Raw genomic sequence first — 21484 nt, 5'->3', positions numbered from 1 at the left:
CCGTATCTGTTACCATTTATACTTATTTCGAACTACAGCTTCATATTCCAGCTACGATATTCCTAAGAGGGCGTTAGCGCTCGGGGAGATTTCTCTAAAGCCAGCGGCACACGGTGTTTGTTTTCGTGCTGGATTGCTTGCTGGAAAATATTGCATTGTGATTGGTACATTTCCGAAGATGGATGGAAATGCACCAATCAGAACGCAGTATTTTCATCCAGCAAGCAATCCAGTACGAAAACAAGCACCGTGTGCCGCTGGCTTAAATATCAGAGAGCGGCCAACACGGCGTTTTCGGCGACACCGACTTTCCGCACTGGGAAAGGGCGTCATCTACATTCATTTTGAGAGAGGAACTACAATGCTACATCCACTTTCAGGTCTCGGCGGTAAAACTTGCATATGGTGGCAGTCCGTGCTACATCCACATTCAGACGGTTTATATCCGTGCTACAACCATAATAGCGTACTTGACAAGCATGATCTCGCACATTGTTATGCGTTTGTAACATGAATTAACATGTTAATATGCGCAAAAGAAAAGAAAAATTGAGATTGTGTATGATTAATATCATAAAGATTATATACGACATACATCGTATAAATATAGGATGTCCGGTAATTAGCTGCCAACCCGAAGTGTGAAGGTAGATCGGGTTAAGACAAACATAAAAGTCCCATATCGCTTTGCGAAATTCGCAATAATTATCGAGTTATTAATTATACAAATCTGACGAATGAGAGCGCGCTGAGACGAATGAGTGGAGAAGCGTCGTAGCAGAGAAGAACATCATTAACATGGATGTGGATGATGTGGATGTGGATGTGATTGCGGATAGGGATGAGGGTGTGGATGAGGATGAGGATGTGCATGTGGATGCGGATACAGAGAAACGCAGAAGAGCGCAATAAAGCGCAGAAAACAGTGAAAAGCGCAGAAAAGTGCAGAAAAACAATAAATAACGCAAAGAAACGAAAAAAATTATGTGGATGTGGACGCGGACGATGTGGATGTAGATGTGTTTGTGGATGTGGATCATGTGGATGTGGATCATGTGGATGTAGATCATGTGTATGTGGATCCTGTGGATGTGGATCATATGGATGTGGATGCGGATCATGTGGATGTGGACGTGGATCATGTGGATGCTATGTGATCCACATCTACATATTCCATATGAACCACATCCACATGATCCACATCCACATAATCCACATGATCCACATCCACATGAACCACATGATCGACATCCACATCCACGTGATCCACATGATTCACATGATCCCCAGACAGCACATGATCTCCTGGGGACGTCCTATGTACGTCCTGAGGATGAAGAAACATCCTCAGGACGTCCTTAAGACGTACTCTGGACGTTCTCTGGATATCTGTGCTGTTAGGGTCCACATCAACATGATCCAAATGATCCATATCCATATGATCCACAACCTCGTTCATGTGATCCACATTCACATGATCTACATCCACATGATTTACATGATCCACATCCACATGATCCACTGCACCCGTTCCCGGATGCAGAGGTGGCGGACGAGACCACCGTTAGGACTCCACGAAGGAGGCGCAAAAGAAACAAGAGAAAACAAATTTTATTTTATATTAAACGGCAGCATGGCATCCGAAACAAGTTTGTTTTAATTTTCGTTAGAAAAAGAAAGATGTAACGCCAGCTTATGTTTATAGTTAATACTTACGACAAAGAAATTTAGTTTGCATGTTTTACAATGATAGTTTCATAAGTACAAAATGAGTTTAGTTACGTTTATAATTTTCGATAAATATATATTAGTTTCTTTTTAATGAGAGATAAAGTCTGCTCAAGATACAAAGTACAAACCCATTTCGAAAACGGGTGGATTAAAGAGCAATATGGGGTGGATAAATTTGAATTATTAGCGTTAATAAAATTATTTAATAATAATAATTAAAATATAATAATTATTGCATATTAATATTTACAACGCATATGCTCATAACTGAATATGAAAATTATAAAATTGAATATAAAAATTATAAAAATAAGCCACCCCCCCCATTAACGTCATTTTGTATCATTGCTAGAAGTTGTCTGCGCGGTCTTGAAATATTTCTTCTTGAATTGCGGATAATGCGTTACATGAAAGATGAGAAGGTGAAGGGGGCAAGACAGGAGAGAGTCTAGTTTAGCGATAAGATCTGCCACTGACTTGCCTCGCGCCTCCTCCTTCCGCGCGTATGCTCATCATTGGCGTGGTGCGACAAAGACAGAGAGCGATTGATCGTCTATGCTTTTTTATCTTACTATCTTCCTTAAGGAAGTAGAGAGAATAAGAACCGTGCACGCTTTGTCATTATCGTCAGGACGGGCGTAGTGTGCACACATTTTTTCAGGGGGCGCGTCAGTAAAAGCGTCCTGGCGTAACCGGCCCAGTGGCCGCTCTCAGATTTCTCTCTGATTTTAACTCTTATAAGACTACCAGTCTTTATTAGTGTCTCGTCGGTGCTTTTATGTTAAACGGATCGAGTTTACCGCCATGATCTGATCAGCTATCGGTGCCGCCGGAATATCAGTATTTAAGATTGCATACAACCCTCATGTACACGATTTTTCACTCGGTATGGAATGGCATAATATATCGTTCTATGAAAAATACGGCTGTCGTAATCCAGTCGTTCGGTCAGCATGGCTCAATGTAACCACGCATATTTAAGAAGGAGGATGTCGCGAATCCTATAAACGCCGATTTCTCGTTAAACATGTGAACTCTTTTTCTGCGACGCACACCCACAACGTACACGTATATATTTACATAGATTTACATATATATAAGCATATATGTATATATATGTAAATTTAGATGACTGTAAATAATGGTGTTTTGGGCTATCGTTTATTTGATAGCGATATTTCTGCGTTTCAGTTCCATACAAGCAAGTACGTATGTTTAAAAATCATAAGTAACATATAAGCTACATAATTTATATCTATACTTATACATAAATTATATTCCTTGTTGTTTTAGAATCAGAGTCTCATGGTTACTGTGCTCCATATAGTGGAGAGATCTGTAAAAAATATCTTGCTGGTATTGGGAAAGTATGGTTCAATGATTCCAAGGACAATCCTGGTGGATTGTTAAATGAACAGATTACTACAGATCTTTGGGATGAACTGATACTAAGACTTGTGGAGCCATGTCGTTCAGCAGCAGAGGTAAGTTATATATTCGAATATATTTAACCTTGTTAGGTTATACCATGTTAGGAAACATTTGAATTAATCGAAGAATTTAATTTCCTTCTTACAGAAAATGCTATGCATGTATGCATTTCCTCTGTGTCACGAGTCAGTAGGTTTACCTTTGTGTTACGAAGATTGCATGGCCATACGTCTTCAGTTTTGCTTCACCGACTGGGCTATTATCGAGGACAACAAGCAACGAGACATTTACATTCGCTCACGTGGACATTTTGTGCTACCTGAATGTGAGAGTTTGCCCAAAGTAAATAAAACGGTGCCTGCGTGCTCGCACGTGCACCTGACTGACATGGATGAGGAGGATGTAACTTGTAAGCTTCTTTCTTTAGATAATTCAACAATACATAAAGTATACTAATTTTATTGAATGATCAATTTGTAGATGATTGTATCAGAGGTAACGGTAGATTTTACATGGGGAAGATAAATAAAACCAAATTCGGACTGAACTGTCAATCATGGAGCGCACAAATACCACACAGCCACGATAAGCCTCCTGATGTCTTCCCGCAGATTCGTTACGGCGAGAATTACTGTAGAAACGCGGGCGGTGACGAACCAATGCCATGGTGCTTCACGACTGATACTTCAATACGCTGGCAACATTGCGATATTCCTGTATGTGGTGAGTATAACAAGATATAAAAAATATACTTAACATTTCAGTATACCATACAATCCATTTTAATAATCATATCTTTTTAATTGCATTGGAAGTAATAAAAAATATTAGAATACTCATTTGATACTCAAAGATTGAATGCTTCCAATATAAATTAGGAGAATTAAAAACATATAGTAGATTATACAAATTAATAATCTCTAATTACTTTCAATATGATTACTAGTCGAATTGAGTAATCTTTGAATAATAACAAAGTTTAATGTCTCACTCAGATAATGTTACAAGTAAAGTATTAGAAGGTGAACCGAACGATCCAGAGATGGAAATGTTGGTCACACCAGCGATGATATTCATGCTGTCGTTCGTGGGCTTCGCAATTGTAGTTGGCATATTTCTCTTTGTCCTGTTCATTATGCTAAGCCAAAAATTGCACAAACGCCAACGGGGCTACAACCCGACTGATAATCAAGTATGTATTTTTCTCATCAGATTTACACGTCCGCTACAATACACAAGATGCTACAAGTAAAGCAGAATAATTTCTCATGAAACATTTTACGTTCTCTATATCTCTATATCTCATTCGTTTCACCAAATACCTTGTATGTTATTGTTATAATGACTAAAAATATACACTTCTCTTACACATGACAGGATGTGAACATTGACCTGGACAAATTGCCAAATAACGAAGCCTATCACAAGACGAGCGCGCAGCTGAATCCGAAACTGGAGAAGCTCGAGTTCCCGCGGAACAATATCATTTACGTTCGTGACTTGGGGCAAGGTGCGTTTGGCCGCGTGTTCCAAGCGAAAGCGCCAGGACTGGTGCTGGGCGAGGAGTTCACTAATGTCGCTGTGAAGATGCTGAAGGAGGAGGCGTCGGATGACTTACTAGTGGACTTTGAGCGGGAGGCGTGTCTGCTTGCCGAATTTGACCACCCGAATATCGTAAAGCTGCTCGGCGTGTGTGCATTGGGGCGACCCATGTGCTTGTTGTTCGAGTACATGGGCCGCGGCGATCTGAACGAGTTTCTACGCTCTTGCTCGCCGAGTAGCTACGTCATCCGTAGCACGCAAGACCGTGAGGACGGCAGCGCGATGGATTCGCGGCTCTCGCACATGGACCTGATCAACATCGCGTTGCAGGTGGCATCCGGCATGGTATATCTGTCCGACCGGAAATTTGTACACCGCGATCTCGCCACGCGGAACTGTCTGATAAACGATCAAATGATCGTGAAGATCGCGGATTTCGGGCTGTCGCAGAAGATTTATCTGCAGGATTATTATAAAGGTGACGAACAGGACGCCATACCTGTGAGGTGGATGCCGCTCGAAAGCATACTTTACAACAAGTATACTGTCGAATCTGACGTGTGGGCGTTCGCAGTGTGTCTCTGGGAGATCTTCAGCTTCGCGCTGCAACCGTATTATGGGATGACGCACGAAGAAGTGGTCAAGTACATTAAGGAGGGCGATGTATTACGCTGCCCTGACAATACGCCTCAGTCTATATACTATCTGATGAAGCTCTGCTGGAACCGGCGACCGTCTGACCGTCCTACCTTCCGTACGATCTACCAGACTCTCGATGGCATCAAGCATGAACTGGAGGCGGAGAACAAGTCGGACAGCGTCCCGCTACGCATTCGCGTGTGAAGGATCAAGCTGATGATGAGGATGACGATGATGGTATCGGCCTCTCTTTCTCTCTCTCTCTCTCTCTCTCTCTTTCTCTCTCTCTTTCTCTATCTCTCTCGATAATGGCGCCTCATCGATTAAGATCGTCGATTAAAAGTAAGCGACATCACTTGTGTGTGCGTGTGTGCGTGTAACTACACTTCATGTTTATACATTTTCAGGTAAGTAACTTCGTGTTGTACTATAAATGTGACATGGAATGCCTTCTTAGTTGGATTCGCTCGGACGTGTCGCGTCGTGCGGAATGAGAAATGGACCAATTACACTTGTGGAAGACTTGCGAGACGGAAGACGCGATATTTTCACGATGCGTTCATATTTCTTCGAGAGCATTTTATCGCTGCTTCTGAGACGGTCGTCTGTCTGTATCGGGACATATGATACTACTCTTTCATTCTCAGAAATCACACTCATCGTCTTCTTTTTTCTTTCTTTCTTTTTTTTCTTGATATCGTGTTATCAAGTCTAAATCGTTTTTCACTCGCTCGTTTCCACTTGACGTTCGATTACGCTTCCAGTTATGCATCCGGAGTTATTAAGCAACGCTTTTCCAATGTGTGAGATATTACCGAGTCTGTACAAATATGTAAAAGTGATGTGGCTATAAAAGTGCATTTACAGTTAGCGACGTTACGCAGAATGATCTTCGTGAAGTTTCATCTGTGTTTCAGATCGAGATAATTCCTAGGATTGTTGTGACTGAGAAAGTTCGCGTGAACACGGGTCCGACTTTTGAATACTTTGAAGCGACTTCTTTACTTAGAACGATCCATCCAGAGGAATTGTCCTCCGAAACGCCGATGAAACCTAGCGGATCGTTCGATATTTAGAGGCTCCTTCATTGTTAGACATTAGGTTGTTAGATCGTTCGCTGTACCAAAAAAAAGTAAGTGAGAAACGATACAGATAAATGAGACCTATTTAATGTGCTGAAATTAACGAGAGAAAAATTATGAGGAATGTTAAGCAATAGCGAATCATTAAATGAGTGTGTGCACACCGTGGAGTTGTTATAAATTAAGATGCTGAGATCATCAGCGTTACGCGATGTTCTAGCACGAGGATAAAACGGTGTTGCGAAACCTCTACTACAATTTCAGATTACGTATTCAGCGTTTGCAGCGCGTGTAATCTTTTTGATACCATTTATTATTATTTAATGCCTAATGTACTTTGTAAAGATTTTTACACGAGTAGTTGAATTGTGTATTATATTGGATCGAGTCATAGGTAACTTTAACTATGTTATCTTACTAATTCTTAATCTTACTAATCTTATCTTTTAAAATGGAATTTAATACATATATGTATATATACATATATACATATATACAGGGTGTACCAAAAGTCTGGAAACAGTCGAATATTTCATAAACTATGCATTTTAAAAAGAAATGTTTCAGACAAAAATTATCTGGTTCGAGGGGGGATATAAAATGGTGTCATTGGATTGACTTTGAGTGAACATTCCAAGGTTATACGGAGTTCAACTTTGTTTTTTTAAATAGGACTCCCTATTTTTCATTACATATTCTTATAGCTCATCTCGAGAACTTTCCAAAACTAACTAACTATAAATAAGTTATGTTTTATTGAGTATTTTCCGAGTTATAGGGAAAGTTACAATACCGCCGGCATTAATCAAAGTGTACCGCGTGAAGGTTGCACGATTGGATTTACACCTCTTGTGTATGTGTGTGTGTCACAGCAGAGATAAGGACCCCACAGTTCGTCAATCCTGTAGTATTTAATGACTCCAAACGCTCTGCTGTGTATGTGTGTGCGCGCGTGCGTGCGTGTATATGTGTGTGTGTAAGGGTGTGTGGTTTAGTTGAGTAAGTGTTCAAATTGATCTCCGTCTGCTGCTTGACAATGGCCTAGCCGTAGATAAAAATTATTTAAAACATTTCGTCTCATCTCTGCCGAGATAAGATCGACTTGGTGTATTATACGTTCCCTAAGATCCGCAAGGTTGACAGGTTTTGTTTCGTATACATTGTTTTTAAGATATTCCCAAAAAAAGTAATCGACAGGAGAAGGATCTGGTGATCTAGCAGGCCACTCTATTTGACCACGTCTTCCTGTCCATCGGTTTGGAAAAGTATTATCCAAAAGTTGCCGTAGACAACAAGATGGTGCAGGTCTACACTATACTACTGCATAGTGCATAGTGTAGACCTGCACCATCTTGTTGGAACTAAATATTTTCTATGTTTCCATTAAACATATTTTCAAGAACGGGTATGACTTCATTTTGCAATAGCTCCTAATAGATCGCCACGTTCAAATTCCCATTAATGAAGAATGGTCCGACAATACCACGTTCGAAATCAGTTCACGATCTGGATAAATATTGTTAAATAAAGCAACTACTTGTTCATAGGATCTAACGCGGTCACCGTATCCTCGCATCATCAGTAAAGTAATTCTTTCTTTCAGACAATACCATTCTGGATGCCATTGAAATTTCACTCAGGATAGGAAAACGTTCGACTACAGGTCAAATCAGAACGATTAATGTAGCAAAACTTTTATTGGAAAAGAACTATGAAAAGTATAATAATTTCGATATTTGAATCTTCCCCTAGTCTACGGTCCGCATTCATTGAATCTTCTGTCGATTCTTTTCAGAAAGAATTACTGCGAATGATGCAAGGATATGGTGATCACGTTAGATCCTTTGAACAAGTAGCTGCTTATCTCTGCTGACACACACATACACAAAAGGTGTAAATCCAATTGTGCAACCTCCACTTTGCGGTACACTTTGGCTAATAACGGCGGTATTGTAACTTTCAAGCCCCATAACTCGGAAAATACTCAATAACACATAACTTATTTATAGTGTTTTGGAAAGCTCTCGAGATGAGCTACAAGAATATGTAATGAAAAATAGGGGATTCTATTTAAAAAAACAAAGTTGAACTTCGTATAACCTTGGAACGTTCACTCAAGATCAATCCAATGACACCATCTCATGTCCCCCCTCGAACCAAATAACTTTTGTCTGAAACATTTCTTTCTAAAATGCATAGTTTATGAAATATTCGACCGTTTCCAGATTTTTGGTACATCCTGTATATGTATATATACATAGGGTATTTTAAAAGAGTGGGTGGACTATATGTAGTTATATTTTTGTCATCAAGATAAACAAAACAATTCCTGTAAACATAACGCTTAATTAAGAAGTTAATGCCGAATCAAAATTATAAAAGAATTAACTTTGATGTTAACATAATATATATAATATTTATTTAAATTATTAAATCAACTTGACTTTGGCTGGGAACCATTTGAAGACAATTGTTTACCCTATTTCGATTAACAACGAATAACAAAAGAAAAGAATATAAAATGGATAAAATGGACGATATGCAATAGCAATGTTTGATTGCATAAGACAGTTCATGGTTTAAAAAACTGCATTGCTTCACGCAGTGGATATTTGAGCATCTTTTTAAATTTGTTTTAACTTTATGAAATTAATTAAATTTAAATATATATTGTATGTACCACATCAACATTGAAATTAATTTTTTTAATCTTGACGTTAATATTTTAATTAAATGTTTTGTGCATTATGTTTATAGAAACTTTTGCTTGTCTTGATGAGAAGAATATAGTTACAGTTACAAGAATATAGCCAGCTTGTCTTTTTTGAAATATCTTTGATATATCTAAAGTATAACTTCACATATCTTTTAAAATTAATATATCTTGTTTTCAAACAAGTTTCAACATTTCTTTAAGAAAATCCTCATTTAATTAAATGTAATTCGGATATAATTTAATTCGTAAAATTGATAAACATACTATATATCTGTTTATATTTCCTGTTCCTTTATATTTTTTTATATTTATTTATTTATATGTTATTTATGACTCAATCCAATGTAGTTTATAATAAAGGCTCTATGTTGTACCCTGCGTTCAGGGTATATAGGGAAGTGTTCCCTGTGGAAAAAATAAGGATAATTGCGTCCACATTTAGTTATCTCTTATTTATATAGTTCTCGTTTTTCAATCCAGTAGCTAGCTTGTTGGGAGAATAGTATGCTACTTCGTTCGACTTGTTGTAACTTTAGCGAAACCGACTGAAACAAATCGACTGATCGTATCTCGTCACTGTCTGATTACATTCCAGTAAATGTTTATTGTTAAGCAACGTATCTATATGGGGAATCGTCTGCATTATACGCTATATACGTGTTTTATGATTTTTTTTTAATAAATATTTTCTATTCAACGAGTAATCGTAGACTATATAATAGATGTAACAGTGACTCTTGAATCTCGTTGCACGATTCTTTTCCGCGAGTGATCGCTGATCGACGATTAAATTTGCATCGTTATCGTTATCAATATCGACGTAAAACCCTACTCGAACATCGATGTGGATACGACTATCCGAACTTATAACGTAACCTGTGAATTCTTCCAAGCAAATTCGGTGTAGCAATTTTTTGTAAATAACCGATAACGTTTCACGAGTCTGTACTGCCGACAATACTGCCTTTATATACTATTTCTACCAATAAACTACTTAATTGTGGAATATCACGTTGAATCAATAATCGATCTAATTGTACCACGAACCACGTCGAAGAAGGAAGTACCTCTACTGAGACTTTTTGCCGATGTACAATCTTGACAAAAAATAAACGATCGATTTCATATTACTTCGAACTGCTCTCCCCGTTACACGCGTTTCATTAATCGTTAAATATACGCACATATTAGATGTTTAACTTTACATTTAAATGTACCTGAAATTATAACGTAAAGAAAAAGTGACTAAGGAATAAAATCATCGCACAAACCCATATCTTTACATTTTGCATCGTAAGTATATTTTTCGCAGCAGTGTGTCTCTCTATCTGTGGAACTAACTTAAAATAATTCATCATCTTATAAAAAGCAGATGGTTTGCGTCTTGTGTATATATATATATATATTACATTATTTTCTTATATGCTACCTTATACATACAGATATACATTAAACGCCTTGTGATATACAAACTGCGTCCAGTGCAACAATTTTAGTCGCGTTACATCGTGATATATATTTTTGGTATGTCTCCCTTAAACACGCTCATAAATGTGACTTCGCGTTCGACGTGCAAAATACGGAAGGTTTCCTTCAGGGTGACTAGCCTCACTTGATTCAGTCCGTCTCTTTAATTAACAACAGGCAACGTTGTGTTTATATATGCGTGCCGCGATGGAAAACATCTGGATATAGACACATCACAGATCCTAATCAAGTTTCCCTCTTAAAGTTTGCAGACTATATATAGATATCGTGTCTGTCGTGCACGATAGATGAGAAACAAGGCTTGTACACTTATAACTGATCTATACAATACTGATGATGCCTCTTATAAAGTAAATAATTACACCTATTAATTATTGCAATTCAACTCTATATGCATTTGGTACAACGAATACTCAAGAACTGAGAAAGGAATGTTTTTGCATATTGATATTGATACTTGGAGATGTGCAATGATTTCGACGCACGTTCGGCATATGTCTTGACATGCAAAGAAGGTAAATCACCGTGAAATAGGTGAGCCAAGTGTCTCTGTCTCTTAGATCGGAAATTCTGTTGCATTTTTGAGTCCAAGAGAGAGGGAGGTACGTTTCAGCGTTCTATTTCCAGCGATTCATTCTATATACTGTTTTCGATTGTATAACTCTGTGTAGCTTGTGTTATAGAAAGTACTAAAAGTACACATACGTTCTACGTTGCCTATATCGTTATTTGCACGAAACAATAACGACAGACCAGCTGAGACGCTACAATCAAAACGCGTCCTTGATGTTTTGAAACTGTCGCACAGCCAGGTCCACTGGTAAGTCGAACTTGTAAGTGGTGAGGCGATCCAAAGTGTGAAATGCATCTTGGAAACCTATCCAGAAAATGTCAATAGTTCAAAACTTTTGTTAGACTGTTATACTGCAATATCGACATGTACCTGTCTTTACAACGTAGCTCCACGAGAGATAATAATGCTCCAGAAGGTATTGGCATTGTAAGATCAGTTTCAGCCATACCACGAGCTTATTCGCGCTGTAAATAAATAATGGTTAATCGATCGGCCAAAAACAGCTACATATAGCGACCGACTGATGAACTGTCGCGTAATACATGTAATGAGAAACTATATAACCACGATTAATTATAACGAATAGTTATAATCGCAAGCCTTATCGCGAGTTTGAATCATGTACTCACTTCAAAGCCGCGCATATGAATGCCTTGAAGTGCGAGTCGTAGCTTCGTTTGTACGGACTGTGGGAAGCGATGATGTTACCTATGGTCGTCAGTAAGCTCTAGACGAGAGAAACGAGAAATCATAGAGACACACTGACATTTCTATATATCGGTATCCGCCAAAATATACAGACACTCAACGTACTTGTTTAGAGGACGCTATTCTGCCAGCCGCGAGGTCCAGGTTGAAACTCTGCGAGAGCTTCTGCGCCGGACTGGAGTTGTAACGTCGTCCGTTCTTGATCTCGTAGTATTTGAGTATCAGCTCCCAAGCGTGCATGAAGTTGGACGACGAGACGTTCCGCTGCGGGAAGCAGCCGACGAACGGCACCACGCTGGTGGAGCGCAGCACGTCGGACGTCAGACCGTGCTGCATCAGATCCCGGATCGAGGCGGCGAAGTGCTTCCTCACCGCGGATGTGAGCTTCGCGTTCGCGTGCGACGTGGAGTCCGAATCTGAGGTGTAGTCGTTCTCGTTGTCGATGTCGTCGTCCTCCTCCTCAGGATGCCGTTGCGCCTCGGCGATCGTCTCCAGCACGTGCTCCACGGCAATGTCCAACCTGGTGCGCAGGTCTCGCCAGTTGTGCACCGGGTTCTTTTTGAAGTTTCGACGCACGCGCTCGCTGCCGCAGCCCAGCTGCGACATCAGGAACATGTGCAGTAACGCGACCACCTTCCGCACAGTGTTGAGTGTCCTGGTGCGGTTGCTGTCCTCTTCGATGGATTTCCTATTGAAGTGCCGCTTGGCGTAGGAAGCTGAAGTGCCGGAGCCTGTGCTCGAGCCCGAGCCGCCGGCGTGCACCGGACATGCGCATGTGCACGCTAAAGTTTCTGTACTGACTTCTCCTTGAAGGTAGTTTATGAAACGCTCCAAGTCAGCAATCTGCGTTTTTAACTGACAGACTAATTGTTCCTTCATCTTCAGTGGGCTGACAATCTGTGACGTGTGTAATAGATACGTATCAATTGTGGCAATTGCGCTTCGAACAGCACAATATTTAGCGCGCAAATCAGAATCGTGCTCTACGTACTTGACTTATCGCGTAATCGACTTGCCATCTGAGGTCGTCCGCCGGCAATTTACACAAATCGTCGACATCGAAGTTCAGTTTCTCTTTCAAATGACCTGCGAGCGTTGAATTTAACATCGCTTAGAATTGCTTCGTGATACTCAATGAGAAGAAATTAATACGTTCGGTGATATAAGACTTACTAATTATAATACTTTGTCTTTCCAAAATAACGCTCTGCGGTAGATCAGCGTCGCCTGTCTCGTACGCGTACTTTTCCAGATCCTCCAATTGAGATTTCAGCTGACTTATCAGTTCTCTCTGTTTCGTTCTTTGCAATGCCATTTTAGACTCGATCTCCGCATCGGTGATTACACCGTTCACCTACAGTTTATGTTACAAGTCGATGCGATTAAATTAGCTACTATTAAAGGTGTTCCTTTGTGATTTCCATTGCTGTCTTTCAAGTGCTGTAGCCGAAAGAGATTTAGAAAATTGTGACAGGCGTATGTAAGCGTGTGTTTATCCGCTGCGATCTTGTCCTCATTAATCACACGTGGAATAAAGGATGAGATGCGCAGGTACTAAAATAAATTGAAAGAATAGAAAAAAATAAACGGAAAAATCTTTGTTTCACGTTCAACCATAGTATAAGGATAAAAAATATAAAGATATGCAACATAAAGACGGTAAAATTAACGAAATATATGGAAATAAAGAAAAGGTAATAAAAAATTTTAGAAATTAAATGAAAAATGACTATAAAGGATATATTTCATCGTATATGTAAGCATGCATACATAAGCTCACACAATAAATATACAGTCAAAGCAAAAATGCTGCTAATAAAGTAGCAAGAGAATATCAGATAATAAAAAAAATTAAATGCTGAAAATTTGTTTATGTGGAAAAGCTGCAGAATACTTGTTCTCTATATAGCTTACACTTTGGTCACAGGATATAGGAGAAACCGGTGTGATAGATCTGCTGTCTAATAATAAGTTATTTGGTACATCTGGTATTCCCCTAAATGCAAATTCTTCTAACTCTTTGAGCAAGGTCTCCTTTTCACTGGCTGGTGCATCTACAATTTGTCGGAGACGAAACTGAACCTATAGAAAGTTCAAGTGTGTCAGTATACACAGGTAATTGCAAGTTTATAAAGATATTTTCAATCATATTATACCTGAGCAAAATGAGTAGTTAATGCTATTAGAGATGAGTTTAACATCTCTTGTTCCTCTTCCAGCACCTTGACTCTCTCCATATCATATGTAAGACTATCAATAAGATTATTTGATTTTATATATAATAGTTATTCATAGTGTTTTAATCAGCAAATGAATAAAACAGCTGTTTAGAGCCTGTTTACTGATTTTAATCAACTATATAGCCTATATTCTTCAAATTATATATCAATTTATTTTATCACATTACAAATAGTTTTATGTTTCTTTTGGTTATTTATCAGTCACAGAATATGAAATATTGTAGTTTCAACGGTGTCTTTTAGTTATTTTGTAAAACTGTTCTTTAACAAAAGCATATTTGCTACATTTTGAAAAGTACTTCTATACATTGAGTGTCTCAAGTTTCCAACAATAGAACTATAGAGGCTCATGTTCAGCTTGACATTTAACAAAGGGAAAGAGATAAGTCGCTGACGTACTTCTCCATGGCATTGACGTATTTGTATTCGTCCGCGAATTCATTGTCACCGTCGTTCGCGCCGACAGGAGCCCACCTCTCACCGGACGGCCTGTCACTCTCGTCGGAATTCTCGATTTCATCAATCTCACAGACCCTATGCCGTTCGTCGTCCATCCTATCTTTGCCGCCGATCGCTTCACTTTGCTTCTGGTTCGAGCAGTAACGAACAACATATCGATTTAGAAGCTCTGTCAGTCACGTACGCGCCCGCGAACGATTCCGCATAATTTCGCGTCGTGATTTACTTACCATGACAGGTATACTCCGTGACGGGCGCCTCGGACACGGTCCGGATTGCGTGTTTAGCTCGCAGACTCCTTCATGCCTAAATCATTAATTGATCAGTGCGCACGTGTACATGACCGAGACAGGTCAGACGTCAGAAGAGCGGTACAGGTACAGACCATGCAAAAGCTGATTAACGCGATTTCTTACCGCGTCCGTACATTCCGTGCATCGGCAGTGCAACTTGCGTCTCAGCCATTGCAGCCAACTTTGTGACTGTTTGTGACTTTACACACTCGTTAAGCCAGCGGCACACGGTGCTTGTTTTCGTGCTGGATTGCTTGCTGGATGAAAATACTGCGTTCTGATTGGTACATTTTCGAAGATGGATGGAGATACACCAGGAAGTTCGGCATAGCAGAACGGAAGAGAAACGGAAAAGGGGAAATGGGTTTAACGAATCATAGCAATTCCGTTCGGTTGTTTCACTATGAAACAACGGAACAGAATTGCTCTGATTGGTTAACCCCCCACCACTTGCCTCTCCCGTTTCTCTTTCGTTCCGCTATTTCGAACTTCATGTGATCGTATCCTTGCATCTGTTCATTTTCGTTCTCTCGATGCTTTTAAAATGTTGAAGGTTATGTCATTTGTATAACATGGCGTCAAATAAGAGTAATAGTTTTCAAAAAACGTTGGAGTATAGGATTTACAAGTGCTCCAGCTTCTGTTCCACCTTCGTGCCTGAGTAAGTGATTTCACCGGTCCTGCGTTGCATTGTCGCAACGTTGAAACAGTCGGACGATCAGTCGTCGACAGATTGAAGCTGTTTAACCTATAAAAAAGAGGGGGATGTGTCTGATAAACTTTCGTGTAGTCGTGACACGAGCGATAAACGCGTTAAAATCATCCGAATGGAAGGCGCCCGTCGTAATTCGTGTGCACCGATTTATGTTTCAGGAATATTCTCGTCGACAAACCGTCGGATCAGACATCACGTTGGTCCTCTGAACTTGATTGTCACCCGCAGGTAAAGATTGCTGTACACGATTGTGCTCAAATTTCTCTTTTCTCGCATTTTGTTGTTTACCTTGTATGATCATGTATTTCAGTATATTATTCTCAAACTGCAACGTCCTTCTATCGTCAAATCTATTATTTTCGGCAAATACGAGAAAAGCCATGTATGTAACATGAAGAAATTTAAAGTGTATGGTGGATTGGATATTGAAAATATGACGGAGCTTCTTGATAGGTTTGTCGATTATTCTGGATTATCTGGATTAATGAGTTACTTTTTCTCTGTTGTCTGGTCTACACATATTAAAACATTTTGGATTTACAGTGGATTGAGGAATGATTCCACGCCAGAAATATTCGAACTTAAACACACTGTTGGATCTGAAGAAAATTTTTTGCCTCTCCGATATATCAAAATCCTTCCGTTGCTATCATGGGGTTCTAGTTTTAATTTTTCTATATGGCATGTCAAGTTAGTCGGCACTGACGAATCTATGATTGTAAAACCTTGCTTGGAATGGGTTAACATGGTAAGATTTTTGTGATGTTAAAACCAGCAGAATATTTCCAGCTATAAGACAAAGATGATATACATGTGGTTGTGTTATTGCAGTACCGACAAAGGGAAATAATAAGACTATGCATGAAACATTTTCGACGATTGGAACAACCAGAAATTGTGGAGACTTTGCAAAAAGTCACTGGGGTTCATTTGGAAGATTCACGATTATCGACATTGTATGATCTGCTAGTCGTAAAGGGCGACCATTTACAGGCAGAACGTTTCATCAATAATGCGGTCATGGGTAAGTCCCTTTGTCACACATACCTTCTTTGAACTTGACCTGCAGCCGTAACGCTTATACATTGAATGCGCTTTTTAGTGGGGCTCTTAAACGATTATATCAATGCTCAAACTTATAGAGCAAGTTGGACGAAGATAACTTCCAGCGATCCCAAGCCTGGGATGCGAGGAGGTCATCAAATGGTGCTTGATCCTACGGCCGAGGTACTCTATCTTTTTGGCGGATGGGACGGCAACCAAGATCTTTCCGACTTGTGGTCGTACGATATTGCGGTCAGCAAATGGACGCTCATATGCAAGGATACTGAAGCAGTGGTTGGTGTATTGTCGTGTATCTACGCTTTTTGGAAGAAAAATATTCCGAGGTTTCAATTATAAAAATCGCGTAAGATTGTACTATATCAATTAACTGCTAACATATTCCATTGGTAAAAAACCAAATTAAACGCAATTACATAATTTAGAGAATTTTTAGATTTGAAAATTTTATGAATTGTATATAAATTCTAAAGAGTTTGTGACTGGAAGCTGAATAAAGAAATTAACTTTTTTCTTCCAAGGGATATACATGTAACGTGTATATCTATAATTATATAATGATTTAATTATATAATTATATGCGAATTGGCAAATATAAAATTTACACAAATGGTATTGTTATATGATAGTTATAATTATGTAATAAATTATTACATGTAACATATAACGGGCATTTTTAGGGTGGTCCATGCGCACGCTCGTGCCATAAAATGTGCCTAGACCCGAAAAGACGGCAACTGTTCACACTTGGAAGGTACTTGGACACGCAATTCAGAACCTGCGAAAATCTAAGAAGCGACTTTTATGTTTACGACATCGAGTCCAACAAGTGGACGTTGATCACAGAAGACACGGGAGCCGTGGGTGGACCTCAGCTGATATTCGACCATCAGATGACGATGGACGTAGAAAAACGTACCATCTATGTTTTTGGTGGACGAGTGTTGGTTACTCCGTCGAAGTAAGTTACACGAGAATGGTACCGTTTACGTTTCTGATAAAATTGCGGCTATTTCGAATATTCGAAAGACAATTTTGATAGATTAAAATCACTGCCGAAAAGGATGGTTTTGAATTCCTCCAAAATAAGGAAATCGATTCGTTTTGATCTCTACGATTCTCTCTGTCATCCCTCGCATTCATTGGTCTGGATTTCGCATCCGAAATTACTTATTGCACGAACCAATTGATTATTTCTTCGAATTATAGTCCAGAAGATCATAGTATAATGCATACATCATCAGAACCAGTTTTCTCGGGATTGTATTCTTATCATGTGCCGACTGGAACTTGGGACAAGCTCGCCTGTGATACTGCTGATAAGAGCTCACGTGACGTACCAGGCTACCGATCTCGAGCTGGTCACTCCATGCTGTTTCATCCGGTTAGTATCTCCTCCGTTTCGTCGTGTTATTCTCGTTTTCTAATCTTTCGAGCTATAAAAATGTCCGAGTAAGCACGATGAGAGATACTTGTGGTTCTTTCAGGGGTCGAGAAAATTATACGTATTCGCGGGCCAACGAGGCAAAGAATATCTGAGTGATTTTTTCACTTACGAAGTGGACACGCATCAAATCGAGTTTATAAGCCCGAGCGAGTTTAGCACGAAGGACTCTAATCATGTACCGGCAGCTGGATACACACAAAGAGCGACTATCGATCCCAAGCTTGGCGAGATTTACGTGCTGTCGGTGTGTATCGCTCGGTCATTAAACATGTATACAATGAGCATTAGAATGTTAACGTGAATGTATTCGTAGGGTCTGAGCAAGGACAAAGATAAGAGAGACGATAATGTGCAAAATTCCTTTTGGGTATATAATATCCAGAGCAGTAAATGGACTTGCATATACCGCAACGAGAACGCCGGCGAGAAGTATTGGAGCAAGATGCAAGATTACGAACCGTGCCCGCGATTCGCGCATCAGATTGTTTACGATCATACTAGGAAGGTAAACTCCTACAAATTTGTTGTACGGCATTGAGCCGAGGTATTTTTTAATAGTCAGAATGCTAATGTATGATGTCTTCTCGATAGGTTCATTTTCTATTTGGTGGTAATCCAGGCAGATCTTGTTTTCCAAACCTGAGACTCGACGATTTTTGGCAATTGGAGCTACGCCGTCCTACGCACGAACAGATCCTGAAGAAGTGTAAGCTGATTATCAGGAAGCACAAATTTCAGGAACTTGCTCTGAGCAACAGCATAGAAGCCCTCGAATATTTACAGACGAGAGTCTTTGAGATTATCGATCACAATGATGCGCAACAAACGAAAGAGGTAATTATATGTAAATATTTATATATACGAAACAATGTAATATTTATAAATATTTATATATACGAAACAATGTAATATTTATAAATATTTATATATGAAAAACAATATAATATTCATAAATCTATATACGAAATAATTTACGAGATCGTGTTAGTGTTTCGAGAGGTAATGGAATTATTTTAAGCGGAATAGTCCGCATCAACATTCATTAATCTTCGATATTTGTAGAATCACAAGTTGAAATGTAAGAAATACGTCTCAAAAAAAAAAAGGAAAGAAAAAAGTTCTAACACACATAAAATATATAGTTATATTTATATGTCTATCCACATATAAAATCAGTCAATATATTGATGAGAATCTTTTAATTCTTGAAATTTTTTAGTTTGACTTTTGAATTTCAAGAATTACCTTGTCGAGTAGTGGTAATGCCTGACACGTTTTACATTACGATGAACGTCACACGAGTTTTCTTATTTTCCAGTTTCAATCGTTGACTTCAGTTTTATTCCGAGAGCGGAACGTTGCATTGGTGAATACTTCCTATCCGGATACATCTAACGACATCCTGAGTAATCTGGCCACTGGCGTGATGCAACAACAGTGTATGAAGTCACGTAACGTACATAATTTGAGAACCGAACTGTACGACGAACTTGCGAAATTCTTTCCTGAGTCGTTGGCCCAGCCGCGGGCAAACCTGATCGATCTCTTGCCGTTATAATGCAACAGCAGCTGCGAGACGACGGATTGTTCTGACGTATGTTGCATCTTCTATTCTGTTTTTATTATTTTCGGCCACTTGCCGACAAAAGCACTTGTTGCCAAGCGATCTTATATTTTTGTTTAAGATTAAAGATAGCTTTGTCACGATATGACTTGCTTTTTATTTTTATTAATTTTCTATTTTGGATTCACTACTAATCGCGGGAAACGGCTTAATTAAGTTAACTAGACGATGTTTAGTTAATGTTATTTTTCATATTCTATTTGACAGCCCACTGTTTTCACATGATTTTATTTATTTCGTTATTATGTATACGTGTATGTATTCGCAATATTATTGTTAGATTTTTTCTTTTTCTCGCAAATCGCGTTTGTTCGAGGATAAAAGTTTCCGGACAAAGAATCTATATGTTACTTTATCTATTATTATCTGAGATCGACTTTCTTCTTCTATGAACTTTGTGATATCGATAGCTTTCTAACCATTGACTGGTTAGCTAATGCATAAGTAGTTGTATCGGTTTTATAATCTCTCTTATATTCTGTAACTTATATGTTTATAACGCGGCCATGAAGTTATTGTTATGTTTGCTAAAGTAATATATATATTCATCGAACAAATCGAAAGAACTATTGAGGTAAGACTAGATAATAATGCGCTGAGAGAATTTGTGACATCGAGAGGGCAATTGTATCCGTGTGGAGTGTTACAAGCCATCACGAACTACAAAAACATAGCAAATTTTTTTCCATTTTCAACGAAGCTTTCGATAAGACAACCCTTTGCCAGCCAAATTCTTCAGATGGAAATTTGCGAAAGAAGAATTTTATTGCTATGTCTAATAATGTTCGTGGAGGCAAACTGGTAACAGTGCATATGTATATCGCCCAGTTCCGTCGATCCTTTCTCTCTCTTATGAAATGTCTTTTTAATCGACCAATAGTTCTAATTATCATTATCTTTTTCGTTTGCAATTTGATATTAAGTTCGCTCATCAGAAATTCCTTCTAACAATAAGCATGAAACATGGAATCTGAAAATGTATTACATCTGCAAGTATTAACTGCGAGCTGATACGTTGCAGTTGAATCCTTTTCGATTTCTTATGATGTTTCTAGCTTTTTTTTTCTCCCCTCTCTCCTACATATATTTTTACACACCTATCAGTTATAAACAACATTCATTAATTTACGACATATTTCACAATAGAAATTACGCACAAGTTACGGCATACTTCGGGAATTCTGAGTTTGCGTCACTATGTAAATATAATATAATATTTCAGCTATCATGATTTTCCTTTCCATCGTAATTGCCTTACGGTGCGCTCGTTTTACCGTTTGACGGCCGATATTTTGTATATAGCGATGTGTTGCACTAAAACTGCAATCAGTCTCTCGCGTAGGAAGTTACGAAATAAGAAAGAGATAAGTATAAGCGAGAATATAATGACGATTATATGCAGATGCATTGCAGAGCGTAGGTGAAACAAAATTGCACCCGCTGAGAAATCCCAGAGGCGTGTCTTTGTACATATAATTGTAACGATTTAAGGAACGTCAAAGATTTTTATAATGTGATTCCAATTACGTACTAAGTTAGATAATGGAATTGTACAAAAAGATACGAGAGAGCGAGAGATATGTAGAGAGACGAATGACCGAAGTATAGAGAGACAAGTGTATGAAGCTTTCGCTAGAATAAATCAACACAATGCCGCCATTCCTCAGATATACCAGATAAAACCAGACTTGCCTCGAAGCTCAAAGGAAATAACTGTGTTACACGCAACACAC

At 38.9% G+C, this 21484-nt stretch overlaps 3 protein-coding genes across 11 annotated transcripts; 2 read left to right on the top strand and 1 right to left on the bottom strand.

Annotated features, from left to right (window-relative positions):
• Nucleotides 1-2499: 2499 nt before the first annotated feature.
• On the top strand, nt 2500-8810 carry Nrk (Neurospecific receptor kinase). 6 transcript variants are annotated; one of them, XR_003113281.1, is made up of 7 exons: nt 2500-2936; nt 3025-3215; nt 3310-3571; nt 3643-3885; nt 4158-4354; nt 4540-6475; nt 8029-8810. XR_003113281.1 is itself a non-coding variant. In XM_019841230.2 (7 exons), the coding sequence occupies exons 1-6, from the start codon at nt 2873-2875 to the stop codon at nt 5545-5547; spliced, it is 1965 nt and encodes a 654-aa protein (XP_019696789.1). In that variant the 5' UTR covers nt 2500-2872; the 3' UTR covers nt 5548-5580; nt 6261-8810. The 6 variants fall into 6 exon arrangements, 4 of the variants coding, with proteins under 4 accessions (XP_019696789.1, XP_011138779.1, XP_025156949.1 ...); XR_003113282.1 differs by having other exon boundaries at nt 4540-8143; nt 8221-8810; XM_019841230.2 differs by having other exon boundaries at nt 4540-5580; nt 6261-8810.
• Nucleotides 8811-10419: 1609 nt separating this feature from the next.
• On the bottom strand, nt 10420-15120 carry LOC105182793 (RUN domain-containing protein 1). 4 transcript variants are annotated; one of them, XM_011140497.3, is made up of 11 exons: nt 15027-15120; nt 14841-14916; nt 14551-14738; nt 14068-14161; nt 13826-13993; nt 13085-13265; nt 12903-12997; nt 12017-12808; nt 11833-11930; nt 11573-11667; nt 10420-11506 (listed from the first exon to the last, which is right to left on the bottom strand). In XM_011140497.3, the coding sequence occupies exons 2-11, from the start codon at nt 14841-14843 to the stop codon at nt 11400-11402; spliced, it is 1821 nt and encodes a 606-aa protein (XP_011138799.1). In that variant the 5' UTR covers nt 14844-14916; nt 15027-15120; the 3' UTR covers nt 10420-11399. The 4 variants fall into 4 exon arrangements, with proteins under 4 accessions (XP_011138799.1, XP_025156950.1, XP_011138791.1 ...); XM_025301165.1 differs by having other exon boundaries at nt 14551-14735; XM_011140489.3 differs by lacking the exon at nt 15027-15120 and having other exon boundaries at nt 14841-15020.
• A 355-nt stretch (nt 15121-15475) lies between these two features.
• muskelin (muskelin 1) lies at nt 15476-21410 on the top strand. The gene is made up of 12 exons (XM_011140526.3): nt 15476-15564; nt 15777-15846; nt 15929-16071; nt 16162-16366; nt 16450-16642; nt 16721-16956; nt 17361-17641; nt 17890-18064; nt 18168-18371; nt 18441-18632; nt 18719-18961; nt 19446-21410. Exons 1-12 carry the CDS (start codon nt 15476-15478, stop codon nt 19683-19685), a joined length of 2271 nt encoding a protein of 756 aa, XP_011138828.1. The 3' UTR covers nt 19686-21410.
• The last annotated feature ends 74 nt before the right edge of the window (nt 21411-21484 follow it).

The sequence above is a fragment of the Harpegnathos saltator genome, unplaced genomic scaffold (genome assembly GCF_003227715.2).
Source record: "Harpegnathos saltator strain DR-91 unplaced genomic scaffold, Hsal_v8.6 scaffold403, whole genome shotgun sequence".
Lineage (NCBI taxonomy): Eukaryota > Metazoa > Arthropoda > Insecta > Hymenoptera > Formicidae > Harpegnathos > Harpegnathos saltator.
The sequence above is the reverse complement of the archived record's forward strand: the minus strand, read 5'-3'. Positions and strand labels throughout refer to the sequence as shown.